General features: G+C 44.1%; 2 protein-coding genes across 3 annotated transcripts in view; both read left to right on the top strand.

The window, feature by feature from the left end:
- Positions 1–10389, top strand: part of si:ch211-266o15.1 (zinc finger MYM-type protein 4) — a 45894-nt gene extending 35505 nt beyond the window's left edge. The window contains 5 exon segments of the mRNA XM_048227814.1: positions 3611–3765; positions 5647–5761; positions 8293–8535; positions 9212–9344; positions 9898–10389. Of these exon segments, the coding sequence (XP_048083771.1) occupies positions 3611–3765; positions 5647–5761; positions 8293–8535; positions 9212–9344; positions 9898–10105 (854 nt within the window). The 3' untranslated portion in view covers positions 10106–10389.
- A 2359-nt stretch (positions 10390–12748) lies between these two features.
- Positions 12749–17939, top strand: part of LOC125283916 — a 5227-nt gene continuing 36 nt past the window's right edge. Inside the window, exons 1-2 of one of the 2 annotated variants that reach the window (XM_048227469.1) lie at positions 12749–13499; positions 13776–17081. In XM_048227469.1, the coding sequence (XP_048083426.1) occupies positions 14154–17081 (2928 nt within the window). In that variant the 5' untranslated portion in view covers positions 12749–13499; positions 13776–14153. Of the gene's footprint in view, positions 17082–17939 lie in introns of both variants that reach the window. The other variant, XM_048227470.1, reaches the window with a different exon arrangement.

Raw genomic sequence — 17939 nt, forward strand, 5'->3', positions numbered from 1 at the left:
TATTCAAAACCTGTCGGGCGTCACGACCAATCAAGGAAGTGAAGTAATATCTCAGCAAAGCTTTCACATATCAAAACCAAACTCAATACATGGGGTCAGGACCCAATAAGGAGGATGCTCAATAAATTTGATGACTTTTCACCTATAGGTGGCGCTATAATAAGCAAAATTACGTTTTGGCCTGTAACGGGTGATGTGTTTGGAATTAAAACTTACTAGTGGTGTCTGTTAATACTGTGGGAGGTCCTAAATCCGACAGATGTGAATTTGTGACGTCAACATAATTGATCCGGCTGCCATATTGGATTTAATCAAAAACCCTTAAAGGTTTTCACAGGTCACAAAGTTTATCCGATTGTCACGAAACTTGACGCAGATGATCGTCATACCATGATTCACAAACATATTGCTTTTTGGACCTATATTCAAAACCTGTTTCCTGTGACGACCAATCAAGTTTGGCGACAAAGCCGCCAAACAGGAAGTGAAGTGATATCTCAGCAAGGCTTTCACTTATCAAAACCAAACTAGGTATATGGACTCACGAGCCAATTAGGAGGACGCCCAAGAAATGTGGTACATTTTGACCACTGTGTGGTGCTATAATTACAGTAAGTATAGGGCAATTCCATGCAAAGGTCATCCTTACCATGGAAAAAAAAGTTGTGCATACGCAAATAGAACTGTTGTTAAAATCTTCATTTAGGTCTATTCTTCATTTAGGTTTATTGTTTGTAACTGATCTGATTGAATTTGATGGAGAATGACACTCTTTTTACATCATAAATATGGTGTGCAACCATACAGAAACAACTTTTTTTACATGGTAATATTATACATATTTCAAAAGTGGATAAATGGACCCAATGTTCAAACAAATTGTGTCATTTGACAAATTCCAGATTGACAAGGGAATGGTAGAGCAATGTCTATGCTCAGCTTGCCTTTAAGAGCACAACTCCTTACATTTGTAAGGCTTTTGTTTTTAAGTCAGCAAGTTCATAACGTTTTATAGGAAAAGTTTATGCTACACATACAGTGTTGATGCGACAATGTCCATAGTGTCTGTGCAAAGCTGATTTATATCAATGTAAAGTGTGATGACCAAATTGTGCCCCTTTCTTACTTTTAAAACCTTTAATGGTGCGTTATGGATGTTACATAATGTGAATTTACAAGACTAGGGACTTTATTATACCTCAAAGCCGATAAAACGTCTGTTCTGGTGGCATGTCAGTTTCAACGCATTTCAACTTAGTGTTTACAACTGACATTTCAAAGATTATTAGGTTGATCAAAACCACAGGGAGGCCTTGCCTAACCATTAGCAAAACAAACATAATATTAAAATACCTCCAGTGATTAGCCTAGCCATAGCCTATTTTCAAGTGGCCTAATAACGAAAATCTGAGCGATTATCTTCCTTTAACTGTCATACTAATGTTGTACAGTAACTGGATTATCGTGTTAGCTGGTGAAGATGGCTGACTTTGCAGCTGGAGTTAACATAGCAACCTCCTTCTGTTGCAGATCTGTTCAGCCTGCCGTTCACGTCTGCTTAACAGTTTAATTTTAAATGTGACGCGATATGACGGCATTTGAAGTGTCAGGTCCTCTATAACTAATACCCACAGAGTAACATGAGTAAGGGCAGCAATAAAGTAGATGTACCGCATAGCGGTACAAAATATGACCGCCTCTCAGTCCTGCATATTCTCTTCGCAAAAATAAATCACGCTTTACAATTTGTCTCCATCTCCTACTCCTGCAATTCATGTGCATGTAAATGAGTGTGTGCATATGTGAGTTTGCTTTTGTTTATAAGAGTGTGTGTGTGTGTGTGTGTGTGTGTCTGTGTCTGTGTCTGTGTCTGTGTGTGTGTCTGTGTGTGTGTGTATGCGTGCCTGTGTGTGTGTCTGTGTGTGTGTGTATGTGCGTATGCGTGCCTGTGTCTGTGTGTGTGTGTCTGTGTGTGTGCGTATGTGTTTGCGCGTATGTGTTTGCATGCCCACATGCGTATGCGTGCCTGTTTATGTGTCTGCATTCATGTGGGTGGGTGTTTGTGCATGTGTGTGTGTGTGTGTGTGTGCTTGCCTGTCTGTATGTGTTTATGTGTGTGTGTGCTTGCCTGTCTGTATGTGTGCGACTGTGCGTGCGTGTGTGCGCATGTGCGTGTGTGTGCATGTGCGCATGCATGTACTTTATGTGTGCAAATCACAAATGAGTGGGTATGGGTTAGGTTCATGTGGGCTCTTGAGACTAACATACCATAAATATTTTGTCATTTTGGGTGCAACGGTTCAGGTTGGGCTAGTTATTTAGGGGAGTGGCCACTAAGTTTCATGTTCCCTGTTGTTTCAGTAACCCGGGAATCACTGACCAAAATTGATGACGGTAAAAGAAAAAAATTAATTTCTTATTTATATTTTAAATGACTTGTTGTCCTGATTCTTCCTGTGGATCTTAGTGGGCACTGAGGAAGCAATAATTTCATCGCTAGCTTTTCATGATTACCATTTCAATTGTTTCATATCAAAATTCACTACTTAATTATGCGTTTTATGTAGTTTGTTGAGGACTGGTTCAGACACGTCACATCCATAACGTGAAACCGTCACATCCATAACGCCAGTTTTTCCTACATAATGCATTACGACTTAGGACCTTATCCTGAGGACACAAAATAAATTTGGTGACTTTCAACCACTAGGGCGGGGCTAGAGTAACAGAAGTTTAGCTCATATCTTAGCAATGCTTTCACGTATCAAAACCAAACTTGGTTCATGGACTCAAGACCACATCCTGAGGACACACAATAATGTTAGCAACCTTTCACCACTAGGGGTGCTATAATTTACAAAACTTTCTCATATCGACACCAAATTTGGTACATGGACTCGGGACCACATCCTGAAGATGCTCAATATATTTAGTGACCTTTGAACACTAGGGGTGCTATAATTATCAACACTTTCTCGTATTGACACCAAACTTGGTATGTGGTCTCATGACTACAACCTGAGGACACACAATAAATTTGGTGATGTTTGAGGTATGCGCATGTATATACACGGAGGTTTATCTGTGTATATGTGTGTGTGGTGGGTCGGATGGGAGGTTAATTGAGTGTGTGTATAATGTAGCAACATTGTGTTGCCATGACAACTCCTGCTCAACTGCTTGCCCCTCATTGCTGCTTGCAGCTATATTTCTTCCTCTTTCTCTGTCTCTTTGTCTCTGTCTTCCTCCATTTCTGTCTGTCTGTCTGTCTCTCCCTCTCCAGTTCCCTTAAAGAGTTGTTTTTGTTTCAATCTTCCATCCGAAATGAGCTTTTGACTTATGGTGGTTTTGTTGGATAAAACACAGCAGGAAAATGTATCGTCTCAAATTCTATCTCTATCTCTATCTCTATCTCTATCTCTATCTCTATCTCTATCTCTATCTCTATCCTCCCTCCCCCTCCCTCCCTTCCTTCCTCCAGTTCCCTTAAAGAGTTGTTTTTGTTTCAATCTTCCATCCGAAATGAGCTTTCAACTTGTGGTGGTTGTGTTGGATAAAACACACCAGGTAAAAGTATCATCTCAAACCCGCCCCCTCTCTCTCTCTGCAGGTGCGAGGGCGATGGTGGTGAAGGAGGACGTGCTGCAGTGTAGCTCGGCGGAGCTTAGTTACGGCTTGTGCCGCTTCATCAGCGAGGTGCGGCGGCCTGATGGGCAGCCCTACGCCGCAGACAGCATCTACTGCCTCTGCCTGGGCATCCAGCAGGTACACACACACACACACACACACACACACACACTTCTCTAAATATAACCTGTGAATATCATACACACATATTTTTGAGCCGGCTTTACAGTGCATGCTGCTAGGTATTAGTTTGTTTTCAGCCAAGTAGTCCAGGATATGCCCCCAAAATAAAATTCTTACAACACACATACCCCACACACGCCCACAAACCGCACAGATATATACACACACACACACACACTGTGTGTATATATGTGCAGATTGGACTTAGACGGGATGTCCAACCCAGGAGTTACTGTAAGCTGTCTAGTTTGTACCGTAATTACAGTTGCATGAATCCGGGTGATCTGGCTGATGAGTAAAGTCTGCAGACTGAGGTGTGAGTAAAGACACGAGTGTTGTAAACGGCAGGGCTCAGAAAGTGTAATTCTCAAGGCATGGACCTGCAGCCTGTTGCAAGCATAAAGCTCTGTTGGAGACCTGAGATAAGCAGCATAGCGGGTTCATTGTTTGTTGAAAGGGTCTATACTGAAGACAAAGTGACTGGTGTTTTAGCAGTCGCTTTTACTCCTATACAGACGGGTTCAGGGTTTGGGGATGGAACCTGGGCCAACTGATTGTAAGGTGGCGTTGCTGTTGCTGCTCAACCACGCCCACAGATACACTTAAGCACCACAGTGTGATTGTGTAGATACAGGAAGTTGCTGTAAGTGAGCAGGGAGTTCACTTCCATTACTGTTGCTTCTTTCAGGCTAGTCAGTCAATAGTCAGACTTCAAGAAATGATTGATGAACAAACAGCAGACAAATCTACATTCCTTCCATACATATAGGAAGCTTCTCCAACACACATACTGCACACTGCCCTCTCCCCACATACACAGCACACTATCCCATCTCCCCTGTCATCCCCCCAACACACACACCAAGACCCCTGGCAGTTGGGTTAGCCCCGTGAGCCGTGGATCTGCCCAAGGTTTCTTCCTTGGTAAGGGAGTTTTTCCTTGCCCCTGTTGCTCTTGGGTGCTCCTTGTTGGTGCCCCCTGCCCAATCCCAATCCTCCCCCACCTTTCTTATGCAGCCCTTGCCACTTAATCTACTAACCCCCATAAATGCACAAATAGGCTGACACCAGACATAATTTCACTGCATTTCTTACTTCCAGTAACTATATGCATGTGACCAATAAACTTCCTTGTATCCTTGTACTGATTGTCTATGGACCAGTTGGCAATGATGTCATTTGAGAGGAAATACCTTCCATACATCTCCTCCATCTGTCTTCCCTGTCACTGTCCAAAGCCATGCATTCTGCATAGGATAGAAGGAGGGTGGGGAAATAAACCAGAAGCACATGTGATACTGGCTCCTCTCGTGTCCAATTGGAACACAGCCTTGGCTTGTAGGAGGACATCACACTAGGGATCTAGTTGCGATGCCAACCTTACAGTTGGGCATGAATGCCATTCCACACTGAAAACAAGATTTTGTTTATTTATTTTTTTTTTAAAGAAAAAAAAACAACAACTTGGGCTGCTACTTAAATTTGAATGGCAGTCAATCAGCTGCCTGAGAGTGCTTTTGTCTTTGCTTGGGTAGATGCTAGATGAGTCACCTCTTTGTGGTATTTGGTGGTGGGCACAAGTGGTGGAGATGGGCATGAACAAAACATAAACATGACTGTTGTTATTGATTGCGTGTCAGATGGGTTGTTGATGTTGTCTAGCAAAAAGAGGGAAAAAATTATATCAAATGTACAATTTTCTGCCTCTTATTAGTTATACATACTGTGGCTAATGGCCAGATGGGTCCGTTTTGGGTCGGTTCCCATTTTGCTCTAAAAAATAACCTGTTCTTGTCACAACCTGTTCTCTTGCGGTTCTCTTGTGGTTTTGTGCAGTATCTGTTTGAGAATGGGAGGATCGAGAACATCTTCACCGACACCCTCTACAATAAATTCACCACGGATATCACCAAGATGCTGAAGAACTGGGGCCACACGGTTGAGCCGCATGGTAACACAAGCATGTTTGTTGTCATGCATTATTTATTTTATCATTATCTAGTTATTTCATATGAATTGAATTACATGTAACTAGTCCAATTATGTAAGTCAGACGTTGGGAGGTAAATGACAGTCACCTCTGTGCCATGTTAAAGATGACCGAATGGAAAACTGTTTTTACCTTGGCTTTGTTGAATAAGGAGAGTTCAGTGCGTGGCCACTTAGCTACTGTGGACCGTAAACACGGTTGTTTCCTCCTTCATAAGCAAATCTCGGACTTTGAAATGAGCACTAAAAAAAGACTAATCTGAACGAAGACAAACTGTGATGAAAATACAGACTTTGACTGTGATCACTGCCTCCTCCTTTGTGTTACCACTTCGAGTTGGAGATTCAAGTAGCAGTTGCTTCTGAACAGTCTTTGGATGCAAGGCCAGGGACATGACCGTTTTGTCAGTTTTAGACGAATTGGTTATTTCCTCAGCACTAAATGGGTACCCAGTATATTGAAAAATTGGAAGTCCAATTCAAAAGGGAAATTCATACATTGTGTTACTTTAACACCAACCAAGATTTTTTTTTTTTACTTCTAGTGTTTTTTTTCTCCTTGTGATTCCATAACCGGTTGTAGATCAGGAAGGAGAGGGTGCACATGCCTTCCATTAGTTGGCATTGTATGGCAGCCTTTTACAACAGACCTTGGGGGCCTATCACTGCTCCCACAAATCCCTTGTACCGATGCCGTCTTGCAGGCAGTTCCTTCATCGATCATAAGTGTAATCTTATATGACGAACCTTAATTGAATGATTGACATGGATTAGGTTGGGCTAAATCAGGTTTGCGGGTGCAGGAGTGCTGGAGGCCTGATGGCGGGCCTAGAGTAACCGGTCTGATCTGGTTTAGTCCTTATAATAGTTTGGAAAAACAAAAAACAGGATCTGTAGGGACGAGAGGTTTTAAAAACAAATGATCAGTTGTGCTCCTTGCCAGAGAGCAAGTGTGTGTATAAGGACACTGTGTTGAAGGTATCCCCCTGTCAAAAGGACCTTTTTATGGTAATGAGGATGACTTGCAAATACATGTGGAAACTCCAGGGAGGTGACAACATAATAAGTTGCCGTTGCTGCCCTCAAATTTCTGCCCTGTTTTAACACTCTTCTGTGTCATCTGGGTACTTTTTTAAGTACATCTTAACTTTCAGCTGTATGCTGCTCTGCTAAGGCTTCTCCTGTGCTCCTGTAACTCGGCTGATGGAGCAAGGTGCTAACATTAGTAAGGTCATAGCAAGGTCATGAGTTTGAAAACCAGGCAGCACACACTGGTGAGAATGTGTGTCTGCTCCCTGGTATACGTCTCTAAAGTTAAAAGCATCAGTTAAAATGAATACATGTGAATTGTTCCAACATTCAGCTTTCTTTTTCTCAGTTAACAGAAAGAATTCAATTTCAATTTTCAATTTAATTTCACTTATAAAGTGCCAAAACATTACATGTCTCATGGCGCTTTACAGTGAGTGTTAAAACATTCAAAGAGAGCCCATGAGTAACAGGGGCGAGGAAAAACTCCCTAGAATTGGAGATACATATAGGAAGAAACCTCGAGCAGATCCATGACTGAAGGGCCTGACCCATCTGCCTAGGTTCAGTTACAGGGCAGTAAGGTCTGTATACATGATAAATGAAAGGTTAGTTAGGTGTAGAGAATAGAACATGGTGTTTTAAGCCACCTGAGGTAAATGTTACAAAGAGGTAGGATGGTTACATATCCAGTATGATAATGCATGAATCCTATTTAGTGTCAAAGTTCAAATAGTCCAGTGTAGGGAATGAATTGTCCATTGGGATTAAGAGTTGTCGCCGGGCAAGTAGTGGGTCACTAGGCTGTTCAGGCCAGGGTAAGGGGACAGCAACAGGCAATGGTAGGACAGTCATAGGGATGGGACTTCAGGTGCGATGAAGGCCAAACACAGAGATGGCTCACAAGTGAGATAAGGGGGAAGAGAGAGAGAGATATTTTTATAAGTCATGATGGTTAGTATTAATAAGTATAATACGTAGAAAGAAGGCACAATACATATCGAATTGACAATGAATTATCCTTCTAATGTGAAATAGGGGGGTCTAGTCCTAGTCTTGGCCGTAATCTCACCCATTTGTCTGCACAATGAATCTAACCACAATAAACTACAATATGTACAGTATCAAACAAGAACAGTCAGGTAACTGCAGACCCTTTGTCCTGGTCACGCAATTGTAACCAAAGTAAGACCAATTTCTGGCGTCGGCACTCCGAACCGGATCCGGATAATCCTGTAAGGATGACCAACATATTGTGACCTCGGACCAGTGCTTTATAAGTTATGTGAGCGGACACATGGACAGACCCAATTTCAATACCCTTCTCCCCTCTTATAATCATGGGGCAAATATTATTGGCATTTACATATTTGTAACATTGCACTCCGTATCTCCCTCCATCCATCCATCCATCCATCCCTCCCTCCATCTCTCCCTCCATCCCTCCATCCCTCCATCCCCTAGAGCTGCTGCAGTCTCGTGTGGTGGAGGAGTACCTGTGGCAGTGTAAGCAGCTGGGGGCCTACTCCCCCATGGTCCTGCTCAGCACGCTGCTCTTCTTCGCCACCAAGCTGTTCCGCTTCACCACGCTGGCGCACCACCGCCGCCTGGCCTTCGCCCACGTCTCCCGCCACACGCGCCTCACGCCCGCCGGCAAGACGGCTTACCTGCGCTTCAGAATCCCTGGCCTGGAGCCCGACGCCACAGGTGAGTTGGGGAAGACTTTGACACGACTTGATTTGTAAGGAACCACGGAACTAAGAGTTCTCCTCACCTGTTGTTGTCGTTATTATAATTCATAGTGCCCAGAGCTTTGTAGAAAGATGGCTCTGATGGTGCCCTTTGACTCAATGGCTAGTTGAAGTGTGTTTGTGGAATTTATAAACTTATAATCTATCCAGGTACAGTACAGTTTTTACTACTGTAAATATGCTTACTGTAAATATCACTGTTGTGGGACATGCTGTTATTTAAATTTATGACTGCAAATGTGTAAGGAATGCATACTGTTACACTTGCATGCTTTGTTACTATTTATTGACTGGTTTCTGTTCATGTTTGACAATTGACTGGTTTCTGTCAATGTTCCAAACAGAGGCTGGCATGCATGAGAATGTTCATGTCAAGAGAATGTTCAAATCTCTACCAAGATTTGAGAATGTTCAAATTAAGGATTTCAAAATCCTTCTGTTTATAATATGAAACATTGAAATGATGAGCAGAAGAATGTGTTTAATATTCATCAGCGACACTCACCACTATGTTCAAGTTTCTCTCAAGAGTGCTTCTTCTGTGTGGGCACGACTTTATTTCATTATTTCTTGTTTGCCTTCTCCGTAGCACTCACACATCTGTTCTTTTCCACCACCCTAATATGTTACAGTGCTTGCCTTACCCGCGAAACGAAAGCTGGAGGACGATGACGACAGCCGGGAGAACGATCTAGAAATGCCAGAGAACAAAGATAACCCACTCCGCTGTCCAGTGCGGCTCTACGAGTTCTACCTTTCCAAATGGTACTGCCCCTGCCCTCTGAAAGCGCAAAGCGCTGATTTCTACAGGGACTGATGACATTCTGCTTTCTGGTTTTGTTTTGTTTTGTTTTTTGTGTTTTTTGTTTTTATTTATTTGATGTATTATCGATCCCTGTGGCCTGTTACTTTTTCGTTTTCCCATCAGTATACAATCTGTCAAGCTGCCGTGCAAGCAAATTGGTTTGTTTATTTATTTATTTATTTATTTATTTATTTATTTCATTTGTTCCATAAAGGTGGAATAGGTATTGAGCAGTACATAACAAGAATGTTGCAACGATACATCAAAATGAAATGTCATGCTTACACTTTTGTGGGTGTGGAACAAGTCATGATGATGGATTTTGTCAAACTTGGGAAATATGTTCCAACCCCCTGGTTTGGTTTGAGACTTCTTTAAATATGGGTAGTCAACGGTTCTGTTGATTGTACATCGATCACACATGCCTTGTGATATATTGCTTTCTAGCTCTCTTTGTACAGTAAAGATGGCCGCTACAGTCTTTCTGTTCTCTCTCTCTCTCTTATCTCCTAGTTTGGAGTCTGTGAAGAAGCGTGCGGACTTGTTCTACCTCCAGCCAGAGCGCGTGTGCGACCCCAACAGCCAGCTGTGGTACTCGGAGCAGCCTCTGGAGAACGCCGTGCTGGAGAACCTTCTGACGCGGATTCAGGCCGTGCGGCAGGTGTATACCGGGGACACGGAGGACCAGAACAAGGCCACGTCCACTGATGAGAGCTCCTAACGGAAAACGCCATGCTTCAAGAAACGGAATAGAACCTTTTTTTATGTTTTAGGATACTAAGTTGGAACTGTGTCTGTCTAACTTTTGGAGGCGTGATTGATTTTAAGGGTATTTTTGAGGGGGAGAAAAAAAATCTAGTGTTGCCCAAGCCGTTGAAAAAGGACTAAGAACATCAAATCATTTAAGCTGTATGTGTCCTTTTGACTATTGTTACTGTTTTCGTTGACTCCTCGTTTCTCCCTCTTTGTTAGAGTGATTCTTTTTTTTTTTTTTTATCTTTAAAGCTTTTTTTTTTTTTTTATCTTTAAATTGCTCGTTTGACACTTGAAAGTAATCATTTCAAATAATATGGTCAGAAAAGACTGAAGAAGGGGTCATGGACACAAGGGGAACGATTTCCTAACTCACAAAGACTCGGCATCCTCCGTTATAAAGGACATGCTGATAAGCTGCTTTAAGGCACATTCAACATTCAGACCCGGGTCAGGGACCTCCGCTGATGCATGTTTGAATCGTCACTGTTACCTGCCCACCAATGTATGTGAATCATGACTCTCATGATGACCATAGTCTGCTGTTCGCTACTGAAACTAAACTCTCAACTAATTCAAAATGGTTTGGTTGGATGGTAGAATTCATATTTGTATAACCAATAATGCAGTTTATTGTATATTAAGTTTTGCACCATGTTGTAAAAAAACAAAACAGTTGGTGGCCAAATCAGAATTACTGAATCACTCACCAAGTTTACTCACCAGAGTTCAGGTATGCTGTTGTCTATCTTCTGAGAGTGTTGGGGGATGACGGTGTTCCGTTAACCCAAAAGAAAATGGTGGAATGTGCCTTGAATAGTACCCCAGTAGCAGGTCTCTGTGATCACCTACCTCCAGTTTCACCCTGAGGTCTGAGGGCACACCCTTCTTTCCAGTGCAGTCAAGACGAACTTCCTCTTAGGAGTTCTGGAGCACCTCAACATAATCTCTCATGCTGAAGAGAATAAAAGCATTTTTTTTATTTAACCTTTGTCTGGTGTGTGTGTATGTGCATGCATGTGTGTATATTTGTGTGAGCAGGGATGGGCAGTATTTATGATGCATGTATTTAAAATATGTATTTCAAATACAAAATAGTATTTTATAATTTGTATTTTATTGGGTTGAAGAAAACGGCTTTGTGTTTTGTATCAAAATACTTTATAGGTGTGTATTTTTGTAGTTTAAAAACAATGCAAAATGTTCTTGATAAAACCAATTCTTTTGGTGATGTAATATTATAAAATGTAGCCTCTGACTGGTGCTGACTTCAGGAAGATTGGCAACGTGTAGGTTGCTCACACACACACAATACAATCCCTCTCATACCAACCTCGAGCTTCCTGAGAACTCAAATTGTTACTTTCTTGAGAACTTTAATCATCCAATCAGAACACATGGAACTGGTTATGTGGTTGCCCTGCAACAGTGCTCAAAAAGTTGCCACATGTATCAACACGATGAAAAAATTATATTAATGCCCTTAGACTAGTAAAGACCTTTTAAATATCTATGAAATTCCAAGTTGCTTGCTTGCTCCGTTTGTTTGATATGCTTGTTTGAGAATAGAATTTATTTTGCAAATGTTGCATTTATCTTTAATTAACTTTATGTAGGCCACTTTTTTAGTCACTGTTGTAGACAATAGCCATCAAAGTGGTCATTTTGACATGTACAGTTGTAGACTGACTTTGTACAAACAGCTGTGTAATATGCAGTGTATCTTTTCTGAAGAAGAAACAAGTTTACAGTCAAATTAGTTTTGCACAGTATATACCTGTTGTCTCCTCCGCAATGGTTTTACCAGAGGTGAGATTTATGAAAAGGGGGAAAAAAGTACAGGTAAAACTGACTTATGCATAGACCTGCACAACAAAAGTAGACCTCCAACTGTTTGCAAGTCACTGAGGAGTATGCCGATATTTCACAGCCTAGCTAGCGTACACTACACTGAAGTAAGGGCCATTGTCACATTTGCTACCATGGTAACAGAAGAGATCCATGGCTGGCACTGTAATGTGAATTGTAGAGCCACTGCCGTTAGGAGTGAAAATATAGCACAAATGTGATTTAGTGTGAGGTTGATGGTTTTGTTGTCTTATTTTTTATTTCAGATGCCTCAAGTCTGCAGGGACTGATGAGAGAGTGGGGGTAGAGGGTCCTCTTGCTTGTAGAGATAATTGCACCACTTGGGTTGTGGATTTGAGTGGCCTTGTCTTTGCATTGAGTGCATAATTTACACCTTCTGTGTCAAAAGGAAAACGCGATGTTTGCGTCACTCTTCCTTGTATTCTTTTCTTTTGCCTTGAATGCAATCCCGCGTATGTTCCTTTGCCTGAACATGATGAACAGAGTGGATGGAGAACTGCCGGCACCAATGTGTTGTATTGCTTGTGCTGTAGAGTGTGCATGTGTGTGATTGTGTGTGCGTGTGTGTGTGTGTGTGTGTGTGTGTGGGAGTGAGCAGGGCATGAGGAGAGAGATGTGCGCGGGCTTAAGTGTGAGCAGAGAGTGTGTGTGGGAGAGAAATAGAAGAGATGGGCTAGATGTGCAAAGATAAAATCACAAAAGCTGTCAGAAAATACTGCAATTTTTATTTTTGTTTTGTGCGTGTTTTCACCTATGCGTTTCGTCAGGTGACACATCAAGATCAAAATCCAAACAACAAAATATCTCTTTACGCCTCACCTGTGGCATAATGCATTGCATTCCATTAACTCAGTTTCATGTGGTTTCAAATGAGACCTGAGTGTCTTCAGGGGTGCTTGTGGAAACTGGATCTCCTGGGAGGGTTTAGGCTGATTTCCCTTGTGTTCCTTGTCTGAAGAGGAAATGTGAGCCAGGTCAGACCCAAAATGAGGCAAAAGTAAGTGAGAACAGCAAAGCAGGGGACAGAGAGAAAGACTCAGAGCTCCAGATAGCCACCAAAGCCCTAAAGCAGCTTCAGAGCACGGGGGAGGGGTATCAGTGATTGAGAGGCAGAGAGAGAGAGTGAATGTGTGTGTGTGTGTGAGACAGAGAAAGAGAGAGAGAGAGAAAGAAAGAGGGGGAGCTGACGGTGTTGAAATAAGGGTCCATTTGTCAAACAATCAGTGCTTCAGTGGGAGTGAAGACACGATCGGCAAGATTGTGAGGGAGTGCAAGCTCTGTGGATATGCCTGGACGGATGACACATTTCTGCTGTTGGACTCTCGCCTGGAACTCAGGGTGCTGCTCATCTGCTGTGGGGAGGACGATGCTGGCGATCTGATTGTTTTTGGAGACGAAACCCCCCGTCACACCACTTATGGGAAAGTGGACGGCTGTGATGACCGCTCTGAAGAGGCGAGGCGGTGCAAAGTGGGGCGACGCTCACCTCTAAGGTACGCGTGATGCTGCAGCTGTTCTCGTTGTTTATTTTAGCCCCAATAACAGATATCTCACAGCTGACTTTCAGATCTGTGTGAGGGGTTGCCAAACAAAAAGTGCTTCTGTTTGCCTCTGAAGTCCAGGATCTCTAAAGCGTGTTAGGTAACGCTGTGCTATATTAATGGACAAATCTATTTTTAACTTTTAGACCTTAGTCATTATTCCCTGATGGCAAACTTTGAAATGTTCCTGCCTTTTTCTTAAAAAAGTATTTTTCTTGATCCTTTCAGAATAAAAAAAAACCCATTGTGGCCCTGGAAAATACCTGTTATGCAAGAAGTCATTGACAGCTGTTGCTTTCAAGCAGATGTAAAGGGAGGTTTGAAGCTAATGGAAAATCGATAACTATGTTTGCTCGAAAGATGCTCTCGCCTCTAAATGTGGACCCCCAGCTCTCAGCATCCCTCATCATCTGAATGGTGCTTGTGCATTAATTGCGTTCATTTTGTCTGGATCATCTAAATGCTCCTTTCAGGCTGGGGCACCTGAGTCACAGAGCAGATTATTTGAACGCAGACACACACACACACACAGCCCCCATCCTGCCTTGAAGTCTCTGATCGGTGATTATTGGAGCGCCACTGCTTCAGATAAAGACACCGAAAGCCATGGGGAAGCCACTGAGCAGGCCTGGCTGTTTGAGACAAAGCCCGTGCTGCTCTAAGAAGGGCGAAGATGGCGACGCCTTCAATGAAGATGGCTACATTCCCCAGCGCTCCATCTATGACACTATGTGCATCAACGAGCACATTGACCACGGCTCAGCCCACAGCACCCTCGGCTCCAGAGGGGCTCAGAACGCCGCCTTCCCCAGTAATGGCTCTCTGGAGCCGATTCAGTTGGACATTTTTGACAAACGATCACCTCAGGTTTCATCCTTTGGGAGGAGGCTGGACGAGAGGGTCATCTTTGACTCGCTGAAGCTTGCACATGACGAGCAGACCCGGTCTCCGGGAGGATACGCGAGAACGGTGTCCCCCAGTGTGTCTTGCAGTTCTGCCCCTTGCGGAAGTGGCTCCATGAACAAACGGTACCACCACCAGGACAGCGGGAAGAAGGAAAACCTCTGCCGCCATTCTTGGAAAGTCGTGACTCCTCCAAAGTATCCGGAATGTATCGAACTGTCACCGGGCGAGAAACACCTGCTCAACCCCGGCATGGCCTTTTTCCCTGGGAGCCTTTCTTCCCCACGCTCACCCCAAATTTCCCCGTTCTCTGGTTCACCCCTGTCTGCTGGTGCCCACACCCCGCCAGTGTTCTTCTCCCCAGGGAAGCCCCTACTGTTCCACCAGGAACAGTTCCACAGGCAGTCCCTGCCGGCCAAGTTCCAGCCCCATCCATTGACATCACCCCTCTCCGAACTCTCGGTCAGCGCCCTTCAGTACGACCACCCCTTCTCCCACTGCATGGACGGCCTGACGATGGAGCGGATGGACAGAAGGATGCTGGTGTCCATCACACAGAGTATAGAGGATGATGTGTTTGGGGAGGTGGAGACCAAACCCATTGACTCAAAGGTCGGACCGTATCCTCCGACACCGGAGCCAGAAAATGACACGGCCCCGCTCTTACAACCGCTGGTGTCCCAACCTCCCGCGAGGTCGCCGGTGATGATGGAGTCAACCTGGCCCCGCAGGCTAATCGGGCGGAGGAGGACAGTGAGACAGGGGGGCGCTGTCCACAACCTACCGATCCTCCCGCCTCTTCCCTCTGTGCTGAGACGGTGCGTGACGGACAAAAAGACTCTACCTCGCCTCTCCCCTTTCCCGGAACACCAAGCAAAGGTTGACGTTGCCCTCTTGGGAAAATCTCCTCTTAAAGGCGAGCTCCTAAAGGACTGCAGCTTGCAGGACTGGAAGATCCTGAAGGAGATCGAGGAGCGCAAGGGTGTACCGCCAAATAGCAGCCAGCAGGAAGTTAGCCCGGAAGTCATCCAGGAAGAGGAAGTGCAAGAGGAAGAACCAAGCAAAATGCCAACTGTCGTGGAAAGAGATGAGCCGGCACCGAAAGAGTCACAAGTCACAGCGGCCGGGAACACAGATGAGGAGAACTGGGACGCTGTTTTGGAGATGGTGAACAATATGTGGGACGAGGCCTGGGAGGACCAAGAGACCCAGCTCACAGGCTCCCTAAGGCAATGTTGGCCGTTACTCCAACCGCCAACAGGCTTTGGGGGGTCCCAAGCCCCCTCTTGCTCAAACTCATTGGTTGGGGTGGAGGATCTCCTGGACATGGAAAAGATGAACAAGGATGAGCTGAAGGACTCAAAGGAAGCCAAACTCCAGGCCTTGCTTCAGCATTCACTCTCCACTGAGTCACAACAACTGGAAAAGATAGAAAAGAAAGCTGTTAGGGGGATAATTCATGTAGTTGACAAACAGCCAGAACAGACTGCAACCTCTATATGCCTTGATCTGATTACAGTTGAGGCCCAAGTATTGATGGCAGAGGAACATGTTAACAGTTCTTTGAAAATGAGCACTGTCAATGAAGAATCGCCAGATTCCAATCACACACTCGAATCAGACAGTGGGGTGTATTTGACCAACCGCAGTCACACTAGTCAAGATGACTTTACTGTGGATGTAGACAGAACCTTAACAGACATAGACATGGGCAGTACAAGCTCATTAAACCAGGTAGAAGAAATAGCAGGAGATCAATCATGCAGAAAAGAAGAATCGACTGCAAAAACCTATAGAAACAAGGTTGTTATACAGTCCTCAGTAGTTGGGGACCTGCTCTCTGATCCAAAAGAAAGCAACAGGGGTTCATTTAAAAACCCACAGCACAGATCCCAGTTTAAAAATCCAGAGTCTTGGAAGAGTGAGAACAAAACCACTGTGATTAGGGCTGGTACAGATTCGCCTTTGCCCCTCTCCCCATCTAAACACATGGCCCGGGCCTCAACAAAACTGCTGGACTGTGGTGACATGGATCCTTTCGTCGCCACAGATAGTTTTGTATACTTGGCAGTGTCTGCCAAACCACAGGAGCTATCTACCACAGTGAAAGCAGTTCAGAAGGAGGCACTCCTCTCTGTCACCTCTACCAGGCCCTGTTTGAATCCTGACGAGTGTGATTTCCTCTCCACGGACAGCTTTGTGTATCTGGCAGCACCCGACTGCCACTTGATGGGCACTGAAGGCCACTCCATGTGCTCCGGCTCGAAGGACTCCGATTCTGACGAGGACAGTGGCTCGAGGGTGGACTGTGCGGCCGGGTCCGCAGTCGAGGACAGTGACTGGGACTCGGACCTCTCCGACTCGGAGCCTGAGGGGTCATCATCGGCCAAGCCCGGATGGGATCTCTGGGACGAACTGGAGCAGGAGGTGCTTCCGGGGCTGTTCGACGGGGACGAGCAGGAGCAAGAGCTGGAGAAGCTGTGCGGAGTGGCTTTGCAGCAGCAGCAGCAGCAGCAGCGACAGATTGGCTGGCAGGCTGGGCTGGCCTCCGAGGCTTCTGTCGCTGACGGAGACGGTCAGAAGGTTCTGGCAGTGTCGGAGAGCACAGAGGGGGAAGAGATTCACACAGAGGTAAAGTCTGTACGCTAGCTGTCCATCTCACATAGCCAAAGATAGCCTAAAGCATGAGCATGAGTCACCTGCTCACCACAACACCCGACACATCAGCCAGTGTAATAAAACATTTCCATTTATTCCTCAGTGAAAGGCAATTGTTTTTCAATAATTTTTTAAACAATACACAGACCCAATTTTTCAATATACAGTACCTAGTATGTCTTCTCAACTAAGTTTTCTCAGATCTTAACCATAAATTGGAGACAAATGATACAGACTTTCCAAATGTCTCAGTGTTTCCGTTTTGTTTTGTCATGTATATCAATTTGTTTACCAAGTGCTTTTGACAGAGTCGTTCATTTTATATTATGCTTGTGGAACCTATCAATGAAGTTGTTGCTTTTAGTCATTTAGACACATTGCAATGCTGTATTTTTGAATCAGGAATCACATATATTGAGGAAATATGCCATTAAAAATAATATCAGAAGCACAGTGAAAACATTCTAATGCAATATGCTATATTTATGCTATTTGGACTTATTATATATTTTGTATGATGCTGGCATAAATCCTGACTACTATGTATGTGATGGGGTGAGTGAGATGAACAGGATATATAAATATATATATATATATATATATTAGTCTATCAGTTCAGTAATGCTTTAGTAAATAATCATTTGCCGTGGATAGTTGACACAGCTCGCTCTGTGTGACATATTTCCCAAAGGAAACTGCACTCTGCCTGTTTGTGTGAGTACTGTAGATATGAGGGCTTACTGTTGAGATGCATCAGTGTGCGAATAAAGTGCAAAAAACCCATCAAGGCTTGAAGTCTGAAGTCTCTCGTCTCTGTTTGCATTTTCCCTC

The sequence above is a fragment of the Alosa alosa genome, chromosome 19, assembly GCF_017589495.1.
Source record: "Alosa alosa isolate M-15738 ecotype Scorff River chromosome 19, AALO_Geno_1.1, whole genome shotgun sequence".
Taxonomy (NCBI): Eukaryota; Metazoa; Chordata; class Actinopteri; order Clupeiformes; family Clupeidae; genus Alosa; species Alosa alosa.